Genomic DNA, 22,808 nt, shown 5'->3' with positions numbered 1-22,808 from the left:
CCCGTGAGTGCAGGGCTTCCTGCCCTTTTAACCTCTTAACTCCCACCTGAACGGATCCCATTTTCTCCAGTTTACCCTAATCAAAAAGCTTCTTGGGAAAAAAGCACCAAAATAGCCACAAAAAAAATAAGAAAACAAGGATGTAAACGCAACAAATTGTTACAAAAATTCAACAAAAAGTGACAAAAACTCAAGAAAAATGTGACAAAAAAAAAAAAAAAAAAAAAAAAAACATACAAAAGGTGACTCAACACAGCAACAATGCGAGGAAAAAGATCAGTTTTGTGGGTCTTAGCTTTCAAATGAGGTGTTACACAGGCCTATATAATGGCCAAAGAGGACAGAATGCATTTGGTTTAGGCGGGTGGTAAGAGGTTAAGGAGCAGGCTGCGTAGGAGGCGACAGAGCGGCCATTAAGGTTCATGCAGGACTCTGGAACCTCTTCAATGAATGGGGCTGAATGAGACTTGCTCATCTTTATTATATCATATCTATGTCTGCACCGTACTGACATTGTGCCGACAGCTTTTACACAACAATATAATGGACATAGATTATTGAAAACACAAAGACCTCTACACAGACACAAACACGCTGCTACTTATACTAATAGTGGTGGAAATTGTGTTTTTGTTTAAAGTAGTGGGTTTTTGTCATGTGCAAAAAACGAAAAAGCGTGTTGTCCCAGACCTATGACCTACTCATTCACACTACTACCATCTAAACTGTTACTGTACACGCCGCCCTGCTCCTAATGAACTTACCGAAGCCTAAATACTGTAAGTAACTGCAGGATTACGTAAAGTGCTGCAGAGCCAAAATACGTATACTTTATGTACAGCAGTTGATGCGACCGAGTCCACCTTAGCTCTAAATCCCTCCACTGTGAGATTCCATGAAGTCACATCTTAATCCTGAGCCCTGTGAATAACCCCAGATGTTTGTGTTAGCCTGTTAGCATTAGCCTAGCATGGCGACGCGCTCATCCTCATGTGGGCCTGATAGCGAGGGGGGGGCACGGCGGCCGGCGGCTGTAGCGGCATGGACTGGGGCGGCCCGCTGGGGTGAGGGTGCGCCGCCTGCTGCTGCTGCTGCTGCTGCTGGAGGAGGTGGTGGTGGTGGGGCGTCCGGGGCAGGGTGGAGGTGCTCGGGGTGGCTCCGGGGTGCAGCGGGTGCGGCGGGTACGAGGACGAGGAGGAAGACGAGGCGGGCTGCAGCTGGTAGCTGGCGGCCGAGGAGGGCCCCGAGGAGGAGGGGGGCGTGGCGTGCTGCTGCGGCTGCTGAGGGGGCGGGGTCTGGGTGAGCTGGATGGAGATGTCCGAGGAGACGTCCGAGGCGCTGCGGCCGCGTTTGGGCGGGGGCCAGTTGTCCGGGTGGAGGTACTGGCCGCTGTAGTCGCTGCAGTCGGACATGCGGGGGCGGTAGAGGGCCGGGTGGGGTCGGTACAGCTCTTCCTCTGCGTAGCGCTTCATGAAGAGGTACACGGACATGACGCCGGCGCCCTGGAAGAGAGGGACAGACGATGAGCACAACAAACACACATCCATGCTTTATGATGGGTCACACTGCCCCCTGGTGGACACAATATCCAGTCGTTACTCAGTAGTGAGTTACGCCCAGCTCACATTATATCCGGTTAAGCTCCGGTACGGCCTCCGCGATCTTAGAAAGTCATTAAACCAATGCTGCTCACTCACACTGCTCCGCGAAGTCCGGGTCCGGTTACCGAGGCCGTCCGCCGGCCTTCCAGTGTCAACGGAAAGAATCTGCAATTAGTCTGTTTTTGCCTGATTAAGCTGACGGAAAAACACGAGCCAAGCAGGAAGTCAGATCTCGTGAGACAAGAAGATCCGGTGTATTTCAAAATAAAATCTGTCAGCTCACTACTTTTCTGGCCTCGTTTACCACCTGTACATGAGCCGTAAATGTAAACATTTGTCCATGACCAGTGACACAGGGGCACGAGTGTGTTAAAGCATCCACTTCACTGGGGAGTCTTTGTACAAATACGGCTTTTGTTTACAAAAACTACATATATACGGGGTTAATCATGTGAACTCACACTAAGAGGGTGAACTCATGTGTACTCCTGTTCTCACGAGTGCCGTTTCTGTGCCTGGAGCAGCATCTGGCGCCGGTGGAGCCACAGAGTCAACCGGACTCATTGTGAGTGGTAGTTTGGGGCAAACCTGGACTGAACCCGGACCATAGTTAATGTGAGCCGGGGGTTAGCCCCTTAGCTCCACCTTTTCTCCAATTTTACATTACCCAGATCTAAAAGTTTCTTGACCGGAGCTTACAGCCTATAGGTCAGTGTCACGCCTCATTTGAAAGCTAAGACCTACAAAACTGATTAAAAGGATCAATTTCCTCACGTTGTGGCCGTGTTATTGTCACTTTTTCATAATTTTTTGTCACTTTATTGTCACTTGTGCTCAGTCAAGGTGGAGGTTAAATCATGTAAAAACAGATACAGTCGGTGCAAAACAAAGCTGCTCATGGTGCTTTTAGAATTAGTGTAGCAAAAGTGCAAAAAAACAAAAAACCCTCCCCTGGCTTTGTAAAAAACAGTTACAATAATTAACTGTCTACGAAGTATTATTCAACACTAACTATGTTATAACAAAAGTCGCCTGTTAGCAGAGATACACATAGCCACTGAAGAAGGCATTCTCAAGCACAGCGTGTCATGTTATGGTAAATGAAGGTTCAGATTCGTGAAGATTAGGCAGAGGAGGGCGCTGTTTCTTTCACTTTTCTAAGTTCTTTTCCATGTTGTGCTCAGGTAAGCCACCATGGTTTTTGTTTGGCACAGATGAACAATGTTTCAATCATGCTCGTTGGTGTTTGAACTTGAATGTGGAGAAAATGTCGGGTCCCAGACTTCCTGTAGACTATAGTGTGCAGTTTGTTAGTTTCACCTCATTGTACAGGTTTTTATACGACTTGCAGAATATCTAACAATGTGCAATATTGAAGTTACTATGGACTGTGCTGACACTGAAACACAGGACCTCGCTGAACGCTGAGAGGCAGAAATCAGGTCATGCTTTAATAACAATGCTTTAAAAAAACAAGGCAGACTTAAACAGCGCTTAATTTGCACAAGCCGTCCCCCCCCAGGGCTCAACTATTTAATTATATTTTTGCAAGTAAATGTTTTCGGGGCCGTTATACAAAACGCTTTACATAATCTCTCCACAGTGAGGCGCCGCCAAGGCCGACGCGCGGAAACGCCTTTAGAAAACCCCGGATTCAGCAGCCGCTCTTTCGCCGTCGGGGAGAAGACTAAACAAATCTGAGATAATTTTGCTGTGAGTTGACAAAACGGGCCGACGCTCCTCGGAGGGATGAGCCATTATCGGGAAATGTATTCATGTTTACAGAGGACCCGGGAGCTTTCGCCTCTGCGCCGGGTACTCAAAAAAGCTCAAAAAGCTCGGAATACAGCAGGAAACTGTGTCAGAACATACATCTGAATCTGATTATGGTCTGCATGAGGCCATAGGGTTCATCCAAGACAAGTGGTAAGAGGTCTAAGCCCAAACCGAATGTGTGTCAGTGTAAGCCATGACAAGAAGCATCCGAATAGGGCTGTCATTGAGGATGGAGGTCGGGAAAGGAGCCTGTATGCTTCCTATTTGATCTACTTTAGCATAGGGACCTCTGGTGGTTCCTCCCTGGCGATCAGGAGCTACAGTATGTGCCATCCTATAAGCCACCGCGACACCAATTCCACCCAGTGCACATTTAATTAAATAAAGAAAAAAAAAATGCAAGAAAGAAAAGGCACCATTAAAATAAAAAAGATCTCTGTAGGAGGAACCCCAGACCCCCCTTTAGAATCCCCCCACCAGTCTGGCAGCAGCAAAGGTTCAAATTGGGGTCATTATTTTTTATATTTTTAAACTAGTCATATGTTTAACCCCTTAACTCCCACCTGAACCGAGCATATTTTCTCCAGTTTGGCTTTACCTCAGTCCAAAAGCTTCTGGAAAAAAGCTGTGAAAATAGCCACAAAACTGAGACGAAAACAATGATGGAAATGTGACCAAAAAGTGAGAAAACATTGACAAAAAAGTGACGAAAAATTGATGAAAAAGTGGCAAAAATGTCACAAAATTGTCACAAGAAATTGACAAAAAATTGACCAAAAAAAAAGGACAAAAATGTAACAAAAATGTGACAAAAAAATGATAAAAAATTGATAAAAAATAAACAAAAAAATGACAAAAATGTGACAAAAAATGACAAAAAAATGACGAAAAAATTACTAAAATGTTCAAAAAAATTGACCAAAAAATGTGACAAAAAATGACCAAAAAATAACAAAAAAGTTACAAAAATGAGTTGAATACCCAACAAAAAAATGATGGGAAAAAAATCTGATGACGTGAGGAAAAAGATCCTCGGTTCAGGCGGGAGTTAAGAGGTTAAAGTGACTGGATGCAAGTTAGTCATTTTATACTCACTACTGCCACCTCAGGTCTTATGCGTAACTGCAGCTTCTATATTAAGCTCCTGCATGACGGCACTTCAGACCCGAATTAACACCTTTCTGAGCGACAGTGCAGGATTTTAGAGGCAGTTGTGGTGAGCAGGTCTGAGCTCCTTCTACACATGAGGACATGGCTGGAACATGAAGGGGGAGGAAAATACATAATATTAACATTTTTAAACTCTGTATAGTCCCTTTAAGAAGTTACTTGTTCATGTTCACATTTTTAAAATTCATTCATTTATCCTGTCACTGTAGAAAGAGAGAAATCAGGCATACAGAATAATGGGGGCCCTGAAAAAATGTTAGCCCCCGCCCCATTTTTTCTTCAATCCGGCCCTGGCTATAGGTGTGGAAGGTTCATCTGAAACAGCTTTTTCTCATCGTCTGTTTTGTGTGCCTTCATATTGTGGTTCATGTTTGATTCATTAAAGCCAGTGCTGCAGTAGGAGTGTTTTTGTAGTCCCAAACTATATGGGTGATGAAACAGGTGTTGGTGACGTCACTTCCCCTTTTGTTTCTGCCCTGGGTCAGGACGGTCGGACTGAAGCTCTAGTTCTAACTGTGGCGGGATCTAACAGTTGACCTGATCATGGGACAAGGGTTAGGAGCTGGGATCAAGACATAGAAAATGAGGAATTCAACCCAAGTTTACAGCGAGATCAGTGGTCAGCTGTGGCTCACAATCGCCCATACCAAGGTCTGTCAAGTTTATCAGATGCAAAATCGACAGCTCCACAGGCGTTTTACTGAAGAGCAGGGGTCGATTTCTATCATCGCCAAAACACCAAGGGCTGAACCTCACCATTGTAGCCCAAAGTAAAGAACCATTTCCTGCAAATGCTTTATACATTACATTAAATATGACCAAGTAGGATGTTCTGACAATACACTACAAAAAGCAGTTGGCTTTAAGCATTGGCTAGAATGACTAAATTGAGGAAATGTATCTTGTTTTTACTCACTTTTTACTAGACTAGTTCATCACAGACTAGTTCTAAGGTAAATCTCACTTGAAATAAGTAGAACTGCCAATGGGATGTTGGGATGTTACCCCATTGGCGAATACAATTACTTAAAATAAAAACTAGATGTATTGAAACGAGTCAGAAACATACCAGCACAAGTAAATCAATAATCAGTAATCTCAATGATCTAGGTAAAATGTTCAACCACATCTTAAGTCGCCAAAACAACTCAAATTGGGATTATGATTCTGAAATTGACAATTTTAAACTGATCTAGTTAATTACTTTCTTGCAGTGGACTGACGGTATTACACTCATACTTTATAGGGCAGGGGTAGGCAGGGGTAGGGTCAGGCCTGGGGGCCAAATTCGGCCCTCCAGCATAAAACCTTTGGCCCCAAGAGAATTTTGAAGAAACATGTATTCATAAATCAGAGACCAAATACGTGAAAAGTACTCTAAAATGTGGAAAATACTGTAAATATTTTCACATTTCCCAGCAAAAAAACCCATTAGGTCATATATTATGTGCAAAACTTATATTTGTAGAAAAAAGATGCTAAATGTGTGAGTTTCGGCCCTTGGTGCTTTGGCAATAAAGAAAATCGGCCCTCCATGACACAAGCTTGCCTACTCCCGTTATAGGGACTATACGGAGTTTAAAAATGTTAAAGGTCCTATATCATGCAAAATCGACTTTTTGGTGCTTTTAGCCATGTTGTTATGCTATTTCCTTATCAAAAACACCCCCGGAGTGGTTTGTGGCTTCATTCACGCAGTTCTCAGTAATCCTCCTGAATCCTGCTCTCTGAGCAGCTGCTCCGCCCTCTCCTGGTGAACGACTGACCTGTTCAGTTGTGTCGTAACAGCGGAACGGAAGTGCTCGACGTCTGTAATGTAATGTCTTAATTCTATGCTTACGGCCTGATTTTAAATTGTAAAACAGCTTTTTCATTATTTCTGTCGTAAGAGAGAAACAAAGAGTAAAAAAAAAAAAAAAAAAAAAAAAAAAAAAAAAAAGATGTGCCTGAGGTGCTTCCAGGTCAGCTGTGGCCAAAACAAACACATCCCCTGAGCGTCTGAACAGATCAGTCATGTTTGCGCTGCAGCTGTGAAGATGGAGCTCGTTATAACTGGACACACCTGTTCTTCATTCTTAACTAACGTTAATGTCACGGACGGAGAAAAAGAAGCGTGTTTGGCTACGAGGACGAGGAGTTTATTCAGCCTTTTTCAAGAAGAGGCCACTCAGCTGTTTTTTTCTCCGGGATTCAGCGACTATCACCAAAATTGTGTTTTTCTGTGACTGTCACTGATGGATGTTTGATGAACCTTCGCCAGAATCAAAGTGGATTAACTTTTATAACCAACGCGAGTCCCATAATGTAAACAGCGATGGAGCAGAGCGGTGAGTCAATCCAAACGCGGGTTAGCTTGTGTGTTAGCATATTAGCATGTGTGTTAGCCATTTATGAAGCTGTGTTGCAGATGTCAACTCCGTATAACTGCATCGTGAAGTGACTTCACTTATTGCTGTTTATTTATATTACGGTAAAGTTGTATGTGCGGAGAGAGGGGGCGGAGTTAACTGAATCGAAGCGTTGTGTCTTCCGGGTTCGAAAAATACCTCCAGAAAACACTTATATTTATCACAAAAATGAGTGCTCCATAGTGGTAGAGGTACAATATATCATATAAATGCCTATACTTAACTTTGGAATGGCTAAAATAGCATGATATAGCTCCTTTAAAATTATATATTTTCCTCCCCCTACATGTTCCAACAATGTCCTAATGTGTAGAATGAGCTCAGACCTGTTCACCACAACTGCTGCTAAAATCCTGTCACTCAAAACGGTGTTAATTTGGGTCCGAAGTGCCGTCATGCACGAGCTTATAGAAGCTGCAGTTACGCGTATGACCTGAGGTGGCAGTAGGGAGTATAAAATGGCTAACTTGCATCTAGCCCCTTTATCAGGCATTTGATCTCTATTTTGCATGAATATAATATTCCTCAAATTCATCTCGGGGCCAGAGGTTTTGTGCTATAAGGCCGGATTTGGCCCCCGGGCCTGACGTCGCCTACCCCTGCTGTAGAGGTCACTGAGGGACAGAGAGCTACAAAAAAAGTGGACCGGAAAGTGAAGATAATTTGAGGACACATCAAGTCTTAAGGACAGAGAGACAAAGAGGAAAGATTAAAAAAGATTTCAAAGTTTGGCTGAAGGAAGAAAAGGACGTGCAGCCGGAGATAAGACGAGCGGGGGATTATAGGGAGCGAGATAAAAGCTCCGGGCGCGATGAAGGTAAATTTGTCTTTGACGTTTCTGCGCCGGGCGGCACAAAGCCTCCGATAAAACGGGAAAACCTCTTTTTAGAGAAGGGTGTAGTGTCAATAAAGGCTCATTCTCCACACACAGTCACCTCCAAATGTTGCTGCCTGCAATTTATGTGCAGGAGTTTCTCCATTAGCAATGATTAAGTAGTACATTATGAGGGTCATTCATCAAGACGGATGGGAATATAGCTATGGGCGTGTTGCACCTAATAACTGCCTGTACTACAGTATTAGGGTCCTACATCCAATAGTAAAGAAGATTCAATATTAACAGTGGTTTACACTTGTTTCATTACAATCCTGTGGTGACAATTTTCTCAAAGCGCCTCACTGTGCCCTATGGAAGATGTTTTGTGTCATCAGAATGTGAATTTTCTTCCATACTGACATATGTTCTAACCTGAGCTTAGACGAGTTGATGCGTACCTGTCTGGCCTTTGTGCGTGGGCTCAAAGATGTTGTTAGCATTTGGCTTCTTCCAGTATATTCCTATAGCTCCAAACGGGGTGAAGTTAGAAGCGATCGAGCTCTTCCACAGGCACAAAGACCAGACAGGTACGTAAATCAACTCGTCTAAGCTCAGGTAAGAACATATGTCAGTATCTGTTCCTTTAACCCCACTGAGGATTTTGGGAATGTGCTCGTGAAGGCTTTGCCAGGGTCAGGGTTATAACAGGCAGGAGCATGTCAAATTGAATGCTTTTTAATGCCGAAATGCAACATGTTAATGTCACAAATGCAGAAAAAATCAGTGCAATAGAGGAAAGAGAATTGGACAAAACGGGCACGTGTTGAGCAATGACATCATTTTCCAATAAATTTTGATTTAAATCCAGTTTGAATTAGGGCTGAGCAATATGGCCAAAAAATAAAATCTACATTTTTTTATTCAGTTAGGATGATTACGATTTTATTGGAAATAAGCTTAAAAAGGTCTCCTGATCTTTCATAAGAAGAAAACTGCTCAGAGTTCTGCTCATTAATATTAAGATTCACAATAAAGCCGACAATGAGGCCCATTAAAAATGTTATTTCTGTTTTAAATATTCATTGTCTGCTCTCAAATGTAAAACTTCTTAATAAGCCTATTAGTTTGATCATCCTCGAGCTCAGCTGTGATTGACAAGCGTCTCCATGGAGACTCAAGGGAAAAGGGGCGGAGCTAATGCAGCAGCAGCGGCAGCAGCTCAGTGTGGCAGAAGGGGAGAGATGCAGAGCGAGTCAAACTTTGTTTTAGAGAAGAAAACACACAATGAAAACACAACACGGCCTTTGTGACGCAGCAGATCGTTAGAAAGTCTCTGGTTCCACTGGTGCCATTTTCGAAAACTGGAAACGCTGCTAAATCCACAGCACGGCGCTCGTCAGGCGGACTCGATTTTACGATATAGCCATTTTCCACATCGTCTGTTTTTAAAAGCATTAATTAATTCGATTTATCGCCCAGTCCTAGTTTGAATCCAATTTAATGCTTTTTAAAGGAATAGGCCACCGTTTTTACATACTGAGATATGTTCTTACTTTAGCTTTGACGAGTTCTTTAGGACCTGTCTGATCTTCACCCGTGCCTTCAGTCACGTAAACACAGCGCAGACGGCGTTAGCATTTAGCCTCTCCCTCTCTCCACTATAGCTCCAAAACAGGTCAAGATAGAAGCTACCAAGCTCTTCCACGTTTTCCCTTTTTAAATATGGTGACGTGAAGTGTTCCACTACAAAGTATAATTACACAAAATTAAACAATGTGGATTTTCTAAGCGGATAAAAGGGGGAACTATATTGTAAGGCGTAATAATACCAGGAGTAATTCGAAATCCGCCCGGTAATCTTCACTTTACTGTGCGGATGGCAAATTATGGCAACCTGGTATTACTACGCCTTACAATATAGTCCCCCCTTTTATCCGCTTAGAAAATCCACATTGTTTAATTTTGTGTAATTATACTTTGTAGTGGAACACTTCACGTAACCATATTTAAATAGGGAAAACGTGGAAGAGCTTGGTAGCTTCTATCTTGACCTGTTTTGGAGCTATAGAGGAGAGAGGGAGAGGCTAAATGCTAACGTCTGCGCTGTGTTTACGTGACTGAAGGCACGGGGGAAGATCAGACAGGTCCTAAAGAACTCGTCAAAGCTAAGGTAAGAACATATCTCAGTATGTAAAAACGGTGGCCTATTCCTTTAATCATATTTAAGGCCTTAATTTTGGCACAATTCATTCCATGACTTTTAATGCTTTGTAATGCCCTGCGGAAACCTGACACTTTCCCATCATCAATGAACCCAACACTGGATCCTTTGACATTGCAGAATCTTATTGAAACAAAGCCACAGCCAACGGTGCCGTGATCAAAGCTAAAGGCGCTACAACCAAAATATTAAAGCGTGTGACCTTTTTTGGAGAGAGAAAGAGAGAAAGAGATATTTCTAGAATAAAAGACTTCTTACATTCCTGCACATCCCCTCATGTCCCGGCATCTTAGACCTCCCACCTGCGTCGTATTGAGCTCCTATTGTGTTGTCCCCTGTAAAGGTTCACTTCTAGAAAAGTAAAGAACATGTTGCTGGAAAAAAAACTGCGCTTCCAAAAGGGCCAAAGCTGTAATTCGTTTAGACAAAAGCTTTGAGTTTTTCTAGCGGCCAACTTGGAGAAGAACCACTTGCCCGGAGTATTCTGTCCTTTGATGATCCTTTATGAAAATGTCAGTCTCCTTCAGCATTATTGCGTTTGGCTGAAATGTCATCAGGCAGCAGCAGAAAGGGACACACACACACTCACACACACACACACTCACACACACACTCAGACGCCTGCAGAGAAGACGCCTCTGCCCCGGCCTCACAGCGATTAACATTTATGAATATGGAAGCCGCCTCCCACTCAGAGCCACTGCCACCACTGCACTGCTCTGTGTTTGCTGCAGTTCACAGCTAATAGAAGAAGGAAGTGTCGTGTGGTGTTTCTAAATGGGAGGCAAATGTGGGTCTGAACAGATAATCGACTTTCTGCTGTCCGCTGGTCCTGTTTTTAGAATTCTGCTCAACTGTCTTATACCGGGACACAATGACAGACTGAACTGGGGATGAGGTTGAACCGTCAAACATCTCAGCCCCTCGACTTCAAATAAGGAGTGTTGTATAGAGCAGCTCTTCTCCACTGGACCTGCAGTCGCTTTAGGAAGACGAGCCCTGATCCAAACCAGATTTTAAAGGGATATTTCAGGATTTTTGACATAGGGCCTCATTTCCTAGTTTTCCAGAGTGTTGCTGATTTCTGGAGATTTTTTGTGTGTAATTCATGCAGTTCTTATATTTGAAGAGTTTCGTGGCGCTAGGCTTGTGCTAGGCTAGCGCATTTCTATGGTATCAGCTAGCCTGCATTAAAAACAGTGTGACCCGCTCCACAGTGCACCTGAGGCCAATCACTTATAACACCAGACTAACCATATAAATGTCTGTGTCCATAGAATAATTTTTGGAATATAACTGACCTGCATCACATGAATGATCGCATTTTGAGGGACTATTTTCTAGCAGATCACTCCGCCGCTGCGTAGCTTATACAACCACGAAGCTGATGCTGCTCAAATATAAGGTATTTTAAATGCAAAATGGTTAAAATTACTCTATGGACACAGACATTTATATGGTTAGTCTGGTGTTATAAGTGATTTGCCTCAGGTGCACTGTGGAGCGCGTCAGACTGTCAGGCTAGCTGATACCATAGAAATGCGCTAGCCTAGCATTAGCCTAGCACCACGAAACTCTTCAAATATAAGAACTGCTTGAATTGCAAAAAAAATATTTCCAGAAATCAGCAACACTCTGGATAACTAGGAAATGAGGCCCTACGTCAAAAATCCTGAAATATCCCTTTAATCTAGCATTTTCTCCAGTTCAGCTTTACCCAAATCTAGAAGCGTCTGGACTGGAGTTTACAGCCTATACGTTTGTTAAGTGTGACGTCACGACTTCCTCTTCCGGGTCCTAGCAGACCGGCAAATATGCGAGAAAAAAACATTAAAAACTCTTAAAAACAACCATCAATATTTCTGAAACTCAGCAGAGAGTGACTGAACCTACTTATTTCTCAGACTCATTCGCCAAAAATGCCGCACCTCCTGCTAAAAAAGTAATATTTACTAAAGTCACTACTTCCTGGGTTAGCGTAGCTGCTGCGGCGTTAGCATTTATCTGTATGAATGCTTTTTAATGCAACACGTGAATGTCTCAAATGCAGAAAAAAATCAGTGCAATAGAGGAAAGAGAATTGAACAAAACGGGCAAATTTTGTGCCGTAAAACGTGTTGAGCAATGACATGATTTAATTTCAGTTTAAATTAGGGCTGAGCGATATGGCCAAAAAATAAAATCTACATTTTTTTGCTCAGTTTGGACGATTACGTTTTTGGTCGATTTTATTGGAAATAAACTTAAGGTCTTCTGATCTTAAAGGAATAGGCCACCGTTTTTACATACTGAGATATGTTCTTACCTAACCTTAGTCGAGTTAATATATTCCCGTCTGGTCTTTGTCCGTGCGCTCTGCCAGGCAAACGGAGCACATACGCAGCCTCTCCCACATGTCACATAGCTCCAAAAAAGCTCACGATAGAAGCTACCAAGCTCTTCCACGTGTTCCCTATTTAAATAAAGTTACGTGAAGTGTTTTCATGCGAAGTATATTTACACAGAAATGTAACATGTCAATTTTATTAGCAAATAAAAAGGGGGACTATATTGTGAGGCGTAATGATACGAGGAGCAAAACGTCCGCGCAGTAACTCCTAAAGACTTCCCCGCTCACTTCCGTCAATAGAAGCTGCGTGACTTGTAGAGAGCTCGCAGAGAACAGTTGAAGAAGCGTGGATAACTTGTGAACAATGCCTTTTACGTGCATCGTGCCGGGCTGTGATAACAAGCAGAAAGTATATAGTGTAGTAATGTTTCACAGATTCCCAACTCACCCCGGACGACGACACAGGACTCAGGACCTCGACCATGAGGTAGGAATGCGCAAGCACTTTCCCATAATATATTTTCTGCTTGTTGTAAAAGGCTCTACAAGTCACGCAGCTTCTATTGACGGAAGTGAGCGGGGGAAGTCTTTAGGAGTTACTGCGCGGACGTTTTACTCCTCGTATCATTACGCCTCACAATATAGTACCCCTTTTTATTTGCTTATAAAATCGACATGCTACATTTCTGTGTAAATATACTTCGCATGAAAACACTTCACGTAACTTTATTTAAATAGGGAACACGTGGAAGAGCTTGGTAGCTTCTATCGTGAGCTTTTTTGGAGCTATGTGACATGTGGGAGAGGCTGCGTATGTGCTCCGTTTGCGTGACAGAGCGCACGGACAAAGACCAGACGGGTATATTTTAACTCGTCTAAGGGTAGGTAAGAACATATCTCAGTTTAGAAAAACGGTGGCCTATTCCTTTAAGAAAACTGCTCAGAGTTCTGCTCATTAATATTAACATTCATAATTTAGCCGACAATTATGCCCATTAAAAATGTTATTTCTGTTTTAAATATTCTTTGTCTGCTCTCAAAAGTAAAACTTCTTAATAAGCCTTTGGATTAATGCGGTACCTACTGCTAAAAAGGTATTATTTACTAAAGTCGCTACTTCCAGGGTTAGCGTAGCTGCTGCGCTGTTAGCATTTTCCTCAACCAGATGTAACCCAGATGTAGTGATTTTGGTAAATATTACTTTTATAGCAGTAGGTTCAGCATTTTTGGCTCATGGGCCTGATAAATACATATGTTCTGTAACTCTCTGCTGAGTTTCAGAAATAATGATTGTGTTATTAAAGAGTTTTTTGTAGTTTCTCACACATCTGCAGACCTGGACATAGAGCTGTGACGTCACCACTTAACAAACGTATAACCAAGGGAAACGAAACTGATCTTAAAGGATCTTTTTTCCTTGTGTGTTGCCATCACTCTTCCCACGTTCGTTTTCATCAAACTTTTGCCACATTTTTGCTGCACTTATGCTTCTTTTTTATTGTTATTTTGTGGCTTTTTTGTCACTCTTTTGCTGCACTTTCATCGTTTTTTTTTGTTAAATTTTTGTCACATTTTTGTTGTGTTTTCATGCTCGTTTTCTTTCCACACATCCAATAAACCTCCACAAAAACAATCTCCTCTGCTCCACTGTTTGTCTGACCTCTTTGAGCAGGAAGGACGAGGCGGCGAAGGCGAAGGACCAGCCGTAGCGATAATGGAAGAACTGCTCCGCCTCCCGGGGTCGGTTCATCACCTCGTCGTTTATGCTGGAGATGTAAAGCACCAGACCCACCACCAGACTCAGACCTGAGGGCGAAACAAGACCATTTAAATACAGGCAGAACGGGAGACACTGCAGGCAAAACTGTTTTTTTATTTGACCTTGTAGTGACACAGCGGGTGTATGAGTGGTCCGCAGGGCGCCTTTACTTTACATCCCCTTGGTCTCTGTGACGCTCCAGGATCAATTATTTGTAAGGTTTTCACCGCGGACGGAGCCTCTCACCAGAAAACTTTAACTTATAAACTCTACAGTAAAAAACCTTGGAGTTTGACCAAGACCTCTCTTTCAAAAAAACGCGAACAAGGATAAGAGAACACATCACACCTGTGCTAAAGTCTCTCCACTGGCTTCCTGTTGAGTTTACAATCAAATTTAAAATCCTGCTCCTCACATTTAAATCCATAAAGGGTTCTCCCCGAGGTTTCTCCGTTTTCCCCCTGGGTTTTTGAGTATTTCCTCGCTGTGCTGGAGAGTCTAAGAACAGGGGACGCCCGCGCCACTCGTTTCCACCTGCTGCCCACGCTTATTTGGACATTAATATGTTTGCCTGGATACTTCATTCGCCTGAACTTCACATTGTCATATTTACTGCTCTGCTGTAAACAAATCTCCATGTAAGCAGCACCTACAGACTTAAGATTTTCCAGCCTTGGGGTTAACAATATTTTGAATTCTTTTTCGGAGGCAGTTTTAAAGCAGTACTAAGTAACTCTTCCCCCCTAGAGGCCATAAGCGCAACTGCAGGTGTAGTAGCAAGTTACGATTTTTTTACTTATTAATTGTCTGTGAGAGTAAATACTGCGCTGACAGGAAAGGCGAAGGGAGAGAGGGTTACTGTGCATCCAATTATACAATGGAAATCTTTTTTTTTCACTCAAACTTGGCTGTAAATACTGTTTATGTGGTGTGTTACGGCCCTAGGCCTCGAGGTTCCCTCCTTTATGCATATTTTGTTTGTGTGGCCTAAAACCTGCTTTTCCTCCATGTAAATTTGCTGCTGTGGTCCTGGGCTGTGATTGGTGGAGCGCATTGGGGTCCTGGCCGCCTGATTGGGGGAGCAGCTCAACACCTGGAGAGCTCGTTGAAGCCACCTGTGTCAGCCACACCTATGAAAGGACTCCACCGTGGCTCATTCGGGGCTGCTGGTCTCTGTGTGACCAGTACGCCATTGGTACTTGTGTTTAGTTAGGCTGCTGGTCTCTGTGTGACCAGTACGCCGTTTTGTATTTGTGTTTGTGTCCCTTCGGGTCATTAATGACTGTGTTTGTCCAGGGAACACTCGTGTGTGTGTAGGCTGCTGGCCTTTGTGGCCAGTAAGCTAATTTGTGTTCTGTGTCTCTATGTTGTTAATGTAACTTTTGTGTATTCAGAGACACTAGTTCTGTGTGTTGTGTTTAGTTGTCACTTCTTGGGATGTTCACTAAAGTAGTGACGTGGAATCAAGTGACACTCTAGTCATGAATTTGTTTGGTTTTGTTTTGTTGGACCTGATTTTGTCTGTTTAGTTTGATTAGCTTTGTTTTGGTTAACCTTTTTGTAAACACTGTAAATAGCCTTTGTTCTTATGGTTATTTTTGTCACTCCTTCGTTTACCTTTTACACTCCTTTTATTAAACTACAACTTTATTTTACCATTTGACATCTTGGTTTTGTTACTTCCCCTTAGCTGAGCTGGGTCGTAACATGGTGTTAGCCCACAGTTAGCTTTGTCCATAAGCATGTTAGCTTCTTTGTGATTACATTAGTGTGTATTGCTTTCTCCGGTCCGGTGGCAGTCAAGTTGCAAACATGGTTTTCTGTCCAGAGACACCAGGGGGAGATGAAAGACCCTCCAATCATCCCATAAACACTTGTATTACCCCCACAGGGATTACGGAAAGGATTTATTAAGGTAAACACGTTACTTAGTACTGCTTTAATAAATAAAATAAAAAATGTATATATAAAAAAAGGCGACATTTTATATTTTACATATTTTTCCTCTAAAAACAGCTTATTTTTAAACTAATCCATATATGCAAAATCCCTGTTGGAAAAGTCTTTGTAAATAATATGTCACAAAAAACATACATTAAAACCTGGTTCTATTCATGTTGATTTTGTCGCAGAAAATACAGGACTATTTTTTGGCATAAAAGGCCTTATTTTTTATATGAAACCATAAAATGGCCAAAAACGTGCAATACTAATTATCCCCTCATATTTATGTCAGTAATAAACAGCAAAAGTTTCAAATTGATATCTCTACATTGAAAGAGTTTCCCTCTTCACCTTCATGTATGTCCTGGTAATGAATTTAAGTTTGATGTTTTTCTGCTTTAGACATGGTTTACGCCCAGTCTAGACTTAAATATTCCACTTTAGGTCTGGTCTAGTCTCTTTTTAGACCCGGTTCAGTCCTGATCTGATCTAGTTCTTGGTCTGCTGTTACTTATATAACCTGGACTAATAACTCTCTTCAGTGACAGATGCTGTGACTGTAAATCCCGCAGACCAGGCTCATTCTATAACAGGGAGATTGTGCCATGATGTTTCTCCAGTGAAGAAACTGCACTACCGCGTGTTGTCCATCAGATGGCAGTGTTGTAGCTCCGTCAGGCAGCAGCTTCACTGAAAAGGCTTTGGCAGTACTGAACTACTGTACTGTGCACACAAGAGAGTGGAAAATTCCAAGAAGCAACTAGAAAAAAAAACATCTGCCCGACTGCAGCCACTAAATATGCACAAACACTATTAGTGCTTGTGTAAAGTCGTATCTGCGGATTCACTTTAGTCATCAAATCTGATCTGCAGAAAGACGCCCGACCGCCCTGGGAGCAGATCTCTCCTTCATCGCGCTCCTCTTTCCTCCCACCGGGTGTTTCTGCTGTTGTTTTTCTCACCCTGGCCCGTTAACAGAGGACAATTATCGTCCTGCTGCGTCACCGTCGAGCCTGATGGACATTTGGACACTGTACAAAAAAAATCTCCCTCACACTGTCGAGCTTGCAAAAAAAAAAAAAAAGTGCTGCAACGTTTCAGCAACTTCCTCAGGCAAAACTGTTGGAGAAATAAAATCCCAGTGTTTTTTGACTTCTCCGACGCACCTGCCGTTAGCTTATTTGGACATCTGGACACGACATTTGTGTTTTCACTCCCTGTTGACCAGCATTAAAGGGCTGCAGATGGAAAAAGCTAAAGCAGTGGTTCTCAAAAAGTGAGACTGTCCTCCAATAGATAATGACACTCCCTGAATTACGATCATATAAGACGTCTACTAAAACAGCGCCCCCAAGCTCCCATTGAGGGTATGTACATTACATTTAACCCAATTCAGAAACGACTTTATTGTACGTAGTGTTTCTGAGCAACTTTGACGACAATTCCAAAAGTCAAACGCAAAGAAGTGATTCACAAACTTGCAAAATGAGCCCCAATTGCAATATACTGTATATTAGGGCAAATATCAGCCCCAGGTCTTCAGCCCTGCCACACCTGTGGAGGAACCGAACGTCCAGCTGTGCCAAAGGCTCTCCTTATGGATTTGGAGGACTTGTTGCAAAAAGTGGGCGGCAGAACTGTTTTCAGTGAATCTTTTCCACGGAATTTTCCCCCCAAAATATTTTCCATCACAAACTGCTTGGAAACACAACCGGAGTCGGTTAACCTGTTGCTGGCCGACCCCCCTGCTCATGGGGGTTAGGGGTTAAATGTGATGTAAGTTGTGTTTCACCCACACAGATCTCACACATTGCTTTAGAAACTCGAAGATCTTGGCTTTCAAATGAGGTGTCACACTGGCATGTAGGTAGGCTGTAAGCCAGGGGTGTCGCGGGTCAAATATAATAGAGACATTTTATCCAATAGGTAGTGTTCACGATTTAGAATGTGATGATGTCGTAATGTCAGGTGGAGGGCGGGGCCAATACAACTCAATGGGAGAAATGCAGTTTTTGTAAGAAATATCCAAAACAAAAATTGACAAATGTTTTTCCTCATCAGTATTAGATCGTGATTGGATTTTTTGTCTGAAAGTCCTTTCTATTGGACAACATCACAGTCATATTTTCCCATATTTTCATCACTTTTTTGACGTTTTTCTGAGAAAATAGTTGGACATTAGTTCATATGTGCTGACAGAGGAGACAATGAACTTTGCGACAGTTTGTGTTTCATGTGGATTCCTCCAGTAATGACTGAGATATGAGACAGAAAACAAAGACTATAAATGCAACCAATAAATGAATAATAATAAGCTGTGATTCGGTCAAAGCCCCAACTTGACTTTAGCTTCATTAATAACAACGGCTTACACTTGTATTGCACTTTACAAGCCTGTTTCACAAGCTCCTCAAAGTACTACATAGTCATTATTCATTCACTCCACACTCGGTGGTGGTAAGTGGAGGCTAAAGGTTATTGACGGAAGTGAGCGGGGGGAAGTCTTTAGGAGTTACTGCGCGGACGTTTTACTCCTCGTATCATTACGCCTCACAATATAGTCCCCCTTTTTATCTGCTTATAAAATCGGCATGCTACATTTCTGTGTAAATATACTTCGCATGAAAACACTTCACGTAACTTTATTTAAATAGGGAACACGTGGAAGAGCTTGGTAGCTTCTATCGTGAGCTTTTTTGGAGCTATGTGACATGTGGGAGAGGCTGCGTATGTGCTCCGTTTGCGTGACAGAGCGCACGGACAAAGACCAGACGGGGATATATTAACTCGGCTAAAGTGAGGTAAGAACATATCTCGGTATGTAAAAACGGTGGCCTATTCCTTTAAAAATCCATAACTCCACACAGGAATGGGCTGGAGAGTTACTTTTTTTTTTACATACTCTGGAATTTATGCTCTACAGGGCAGGGGCCAGATTATATCATCTCACGGGCCTGATTGACACCCCTGCTGTAAACTCTCAAGTCAATGCACTTTGAGATATGCACAATTGCTAACTCTAAACCAAAGCAGATAACAGGTTAAAAATCTGTGTTATTGTTTGTTTTGATCATAATATCCGTCTGAAATACAATCTGCTGCTTGTTCAATAACAACAATGTGTGTGGTAAATACTAGATTTAATAAGATTTTTGACACAATACTTTTTATTTGGGTGTTTTTCCTTAATGTTTTTGCATATCGTCCCTGTCAAAGGCTCGATACCTGATTTGTTTTTATTAGTAAGTTAATTGTGATCCGAGCTCATTCCTTTCCGAACATATCAGCATGCCGATTCTTCACAGGGACGACTATAGCTTTGAACCATGTAAGAAATAAGCTGTAGATTTAGTTTTGCTGAAATGTGTGACACAATCTGGGGTAAAACTCAGCATCATTACATAACATAATCCCCGCTGCCACGATGCGCCGCTCTCTTTCTCTTCCTAAAGGTAAGTAAACAGTATTGTCTGTGGTTCTGTCTCAGCCCCGGAGTTTGTGACGGCGACAGGTTTGTTCTCATCAGGGAGCTCCGTAATTACTGCAGCTCCAATCATCGTAATGGCACTCGGGCGGACGTGACTGCACTGGCAAAAACCCGACGCGGCTCCGTGTTCGTTGTTTGGCTCTGCTCGCGCTAAAGAATGTGTGGGTTTTCCTCTGGCCCCGGACTTTACGAGGGAGTCATGACTAAGCAGTGTCCAGTCAGCAGTGCCCCTCGCTATGACGGCATCTGCCCCGGAACACTCGAAATAACCTAAATATGCTGTATACAGGGGAAACGAGGGCGCGGGGGACGGAGAGGAGCAGTTTAAATAAATCTAAAGCTTTGTTTATCTGGTCAGAAGGTCATTAAGCAAAATAAATTGTAAAGAATCTGGTTATATGATTGGATAAGGAGGTTCAGACTATACTAGATAAGTGCATTAGTATATTTAACATGTACTTTCTGCAAAATACATTGAAGTTGCTTTAGACCAGAGACTGTATGAGCTATAATCTTGTGCTAAAACAGTTTGGTTTTCCCCTTTCAGATCCTCAGCTCCTCTCACTGTGTCCGAAACAGCATCAGCTTAACTTTCCCCTTAGAGTTTTACTTTTAAGAGCAGACAAGGCATATTTGCCATACTTTTAAAGCAGAACTAAGTAACTCTTGCCCCTAGAGGCCATAAGTGCAACTGCAGGTGTCGTAGTATGTTACGGTTTTTAACTTATTCATTGTCCGTTAGAGTAAATACTACGCTGACAGAAAAGACAAAGTCGCTCACACACTTTCCACTCAAACTTGGCTGTAAATACTGTTGAAGTGGCGCTAGCCCGCAGTTAGCTTTGCCCGTTAGCCTGTTAGCTTCTCCTTTGTGATTCCATTAGAGTGTATGGGTGACTCCGACCCGGATGCCGGCAAAGTTGCAAGGGTGGTTTTCTGGCCAGAGACACCAGGGGGAGATGAAAGACCCTCCAATCATCCCATTAACACTTGTATTACCCCCAGAGGAACTACGGAAAAGATTTATTAAAGCCACACTGCGTAGAATTTTACCCAACAAATAAAATAGAAAAACAAGCATTTATTTCTTGACATGACTGTAACTTTACTGGGAGTGGGCACGTCTCAAGCTCGTCTCCATGGCGATGTCGACTAAAGTCAGCATAATATAAGCTTTGAGCAGGTTAGGTCCTCATCCAAATCCATCCTTTGATTACCCACTGCAGTAATAGACTTTTCTGTGTAGAGCTGGTCATTAGGAACAGGTTTTGTAATGATGTCAACACCATAGTCCAAAATGTTATGCAGTGTCCCTTTAAAGGAATAGGCCACCGTTTTTACATACTAAGATATGTTCTTACCTCACTTTAGCCAAGTTAATATATCCCCGTTTGGTCTTTGTCCGTGCGCTCTGCCAGGCAAACGGAGCACATACGCAGCCTCTCCCACATGTCACATAGCTCCAAAAAAGCTCACGATAGAAGCTACCAAGCTCTTCCACGTGTTCCCTATTTAAATAAAGTTACGTGAAGTATTTTCATGCGAAGTATATTTACACAGAAATGTAGCATGTCGATTTTATAAGCAAATAAAAAGGGGGGCTATATTGTGAGGCGTAATGATACAAGGAGTAAAACGTCCGCGCAGTAACTCCTAAAGGTTATTGACGGAAGTGAGCGGGAGAAGTCTTTAGGAGTTACTGCGCGGACGCTGTGCTCCTCGTATCATTACGCCTCACAATATAGTCCCCCTTTTTATTTGCTTATAAAATCGACATGCTACATTTCTGTGTAAATATACTTCGCATGAAAATACTTCACGTAACTTTATTTAAATAGGGAACACGTGGAAGAGCTTGGTAGCTTCTATCGCCTCATTTCCCCCCAAAAACTATTCTTTCTGTCCTCATTTTTTTCATTATTTTTTTGTAATTTTCCCTATTTTCTCTCAATGTTTTTTTTTTTTTTTTTTTACACACAATCTCCCCCGATTTCCTCCCATAAATGATTCCCCATATTTCACACATTTCTTGACATTGGAGATGATCCCAATATTGTACATTTGCATATTTCTTTACATTATTTTGTTCTGTTTTCTTGTTCTAGATGACAAATTACAAATATTTTAATATAGGTCTCGTTCAGTGTTGTTAAAGTACCCAGCCCTAGTCCATACTGAGCAAAAAAAAAAAAAGTTGAATGAGGACTTTCTAGTTTGAGTAAAGTCACAGATTCTCCAGCGATGTTTCCCATAAGGTTGATGAATTGCTTGCCCACACTGGTCGCATCACTTCCACGTAAACAACAGTCTCACCGCACACTTCTGTTGAACACTGCGATTTCTTTTTATCCGTGTGAAATAAATGCGAGGGCTGCGGTTTTGGCAGGAGCGCGGGGGGGCCTCGAGGAAAAACAATCGTGCAGAGACAGTCACAGAGGACAAATCGCGTCCTTTTGCCGAGAGAATCCATCTCACTGTCGGTGCGTGTTGTCCGAGTCGCCGCAGCCGCACATTCTTCATGTGTAATTGAGTTTATTCTTTTGGGAGAGTGCGAGTGTAATTATGAGTCTGAAGCGGCGCTGGCCTCAACAAACAAATCCCTAATGGCCCCGGTCCTCCGGTAATGAAGTATTGAAATTGAAATGAGGCTGAGCCGAGAGAAAGAAAAGGAAAGTGACAGGAGCCAAAAATGAGATACACAAACTGTTGTCCAGCTAATTTTACAAATAAACACAAAGGTTATTTTAGTAGCAAAGGACAAAGCATCTCAATCCTTTTCTTATGAATGAACTAAAGTAGAGCTCCCTCTATAGTGTGCACATAATTCTACATAATGCCCTATTTACTGATCTATTTTTACTGTTTTAGTCAGAAAAGAACTGCTAAGATTCAGAATCTATTTTTCAAACAAGGTCCTGGTTCCATAGGGGACACTGTTCATAAAAATAAATAAAAAATATCATCTTTTATGTCTTCTTTAGCAGCTGCTTTAGTCTTTCTGGAAACGGTCCTATACGTTTTTCACACTGTTTGATCAGTGCAGTGAAAGTTTGTTTTTACTAAGTCATTCCCACTGCTGCCTGCGGGGGGAGCTCCAGACAAACTCCTCACCAGCCCTGGCCTCTTTATACACGCATTACTGTATGCATGATATGTTCACTTTAAAGGTCCTATATCATCAACTTTTTGGAGCTTTTAGCCATGTTGTTCTGCTATGTCCTTATCAAAAACTCCCCCAGTGTTTTTGGCTTCATTCATGCAGTTTCAGCAATCCTCCTGAATCCTGCTGCTCTGCC

General features: G+C 42.4%; 1 protein-coding gene across 1 annotated transcript in view; it reads right to left on the bottom strand.

Annotated features, from left to right (window-relative positions):
• Nucleotides 1-652: 652 nt before the first annotated feature.
• LOC306973925 (voltage-dependent calcium channel gamma-7 subunit-like) overlaps nt 653-22,808 on the bottom strand; it is a 67,893-nt gene continuing 45,737 nt past the window's right edge. Inside the window, exons 5-6 of the mRNA XM_079571014.1 lie at nt 13,983-14,128; nt 653-1,502 (exon numbers count right to left, since the gene is read on the bottom strand). Of these exons, the coding sequence (XP_079427140.1) occupies nt 966-1,502; nt 13,983-14,128 (683 nt within the window). The 3' untranslated portion in view covers nt 653-965. The remainder of the gene's footprint in view (nt 1,503-13,982; nt 14,129-22,808) is intronic.

This window comes from Gobius niger (assembly GCF_951799975.1).
Source record: "Gobius niger genome assembly, chromosome: 14".
Classification (NCBI taxonomy): domain Eukaryota; kingdom Metazoa; phylum Chordata; class Actinopteri; order Gobiiformes; family Gobiidae; genus Gobius; species Gobius niger.
This window is presented reverse-complemented; position numbering and strand designations above follow the sequence as displayed.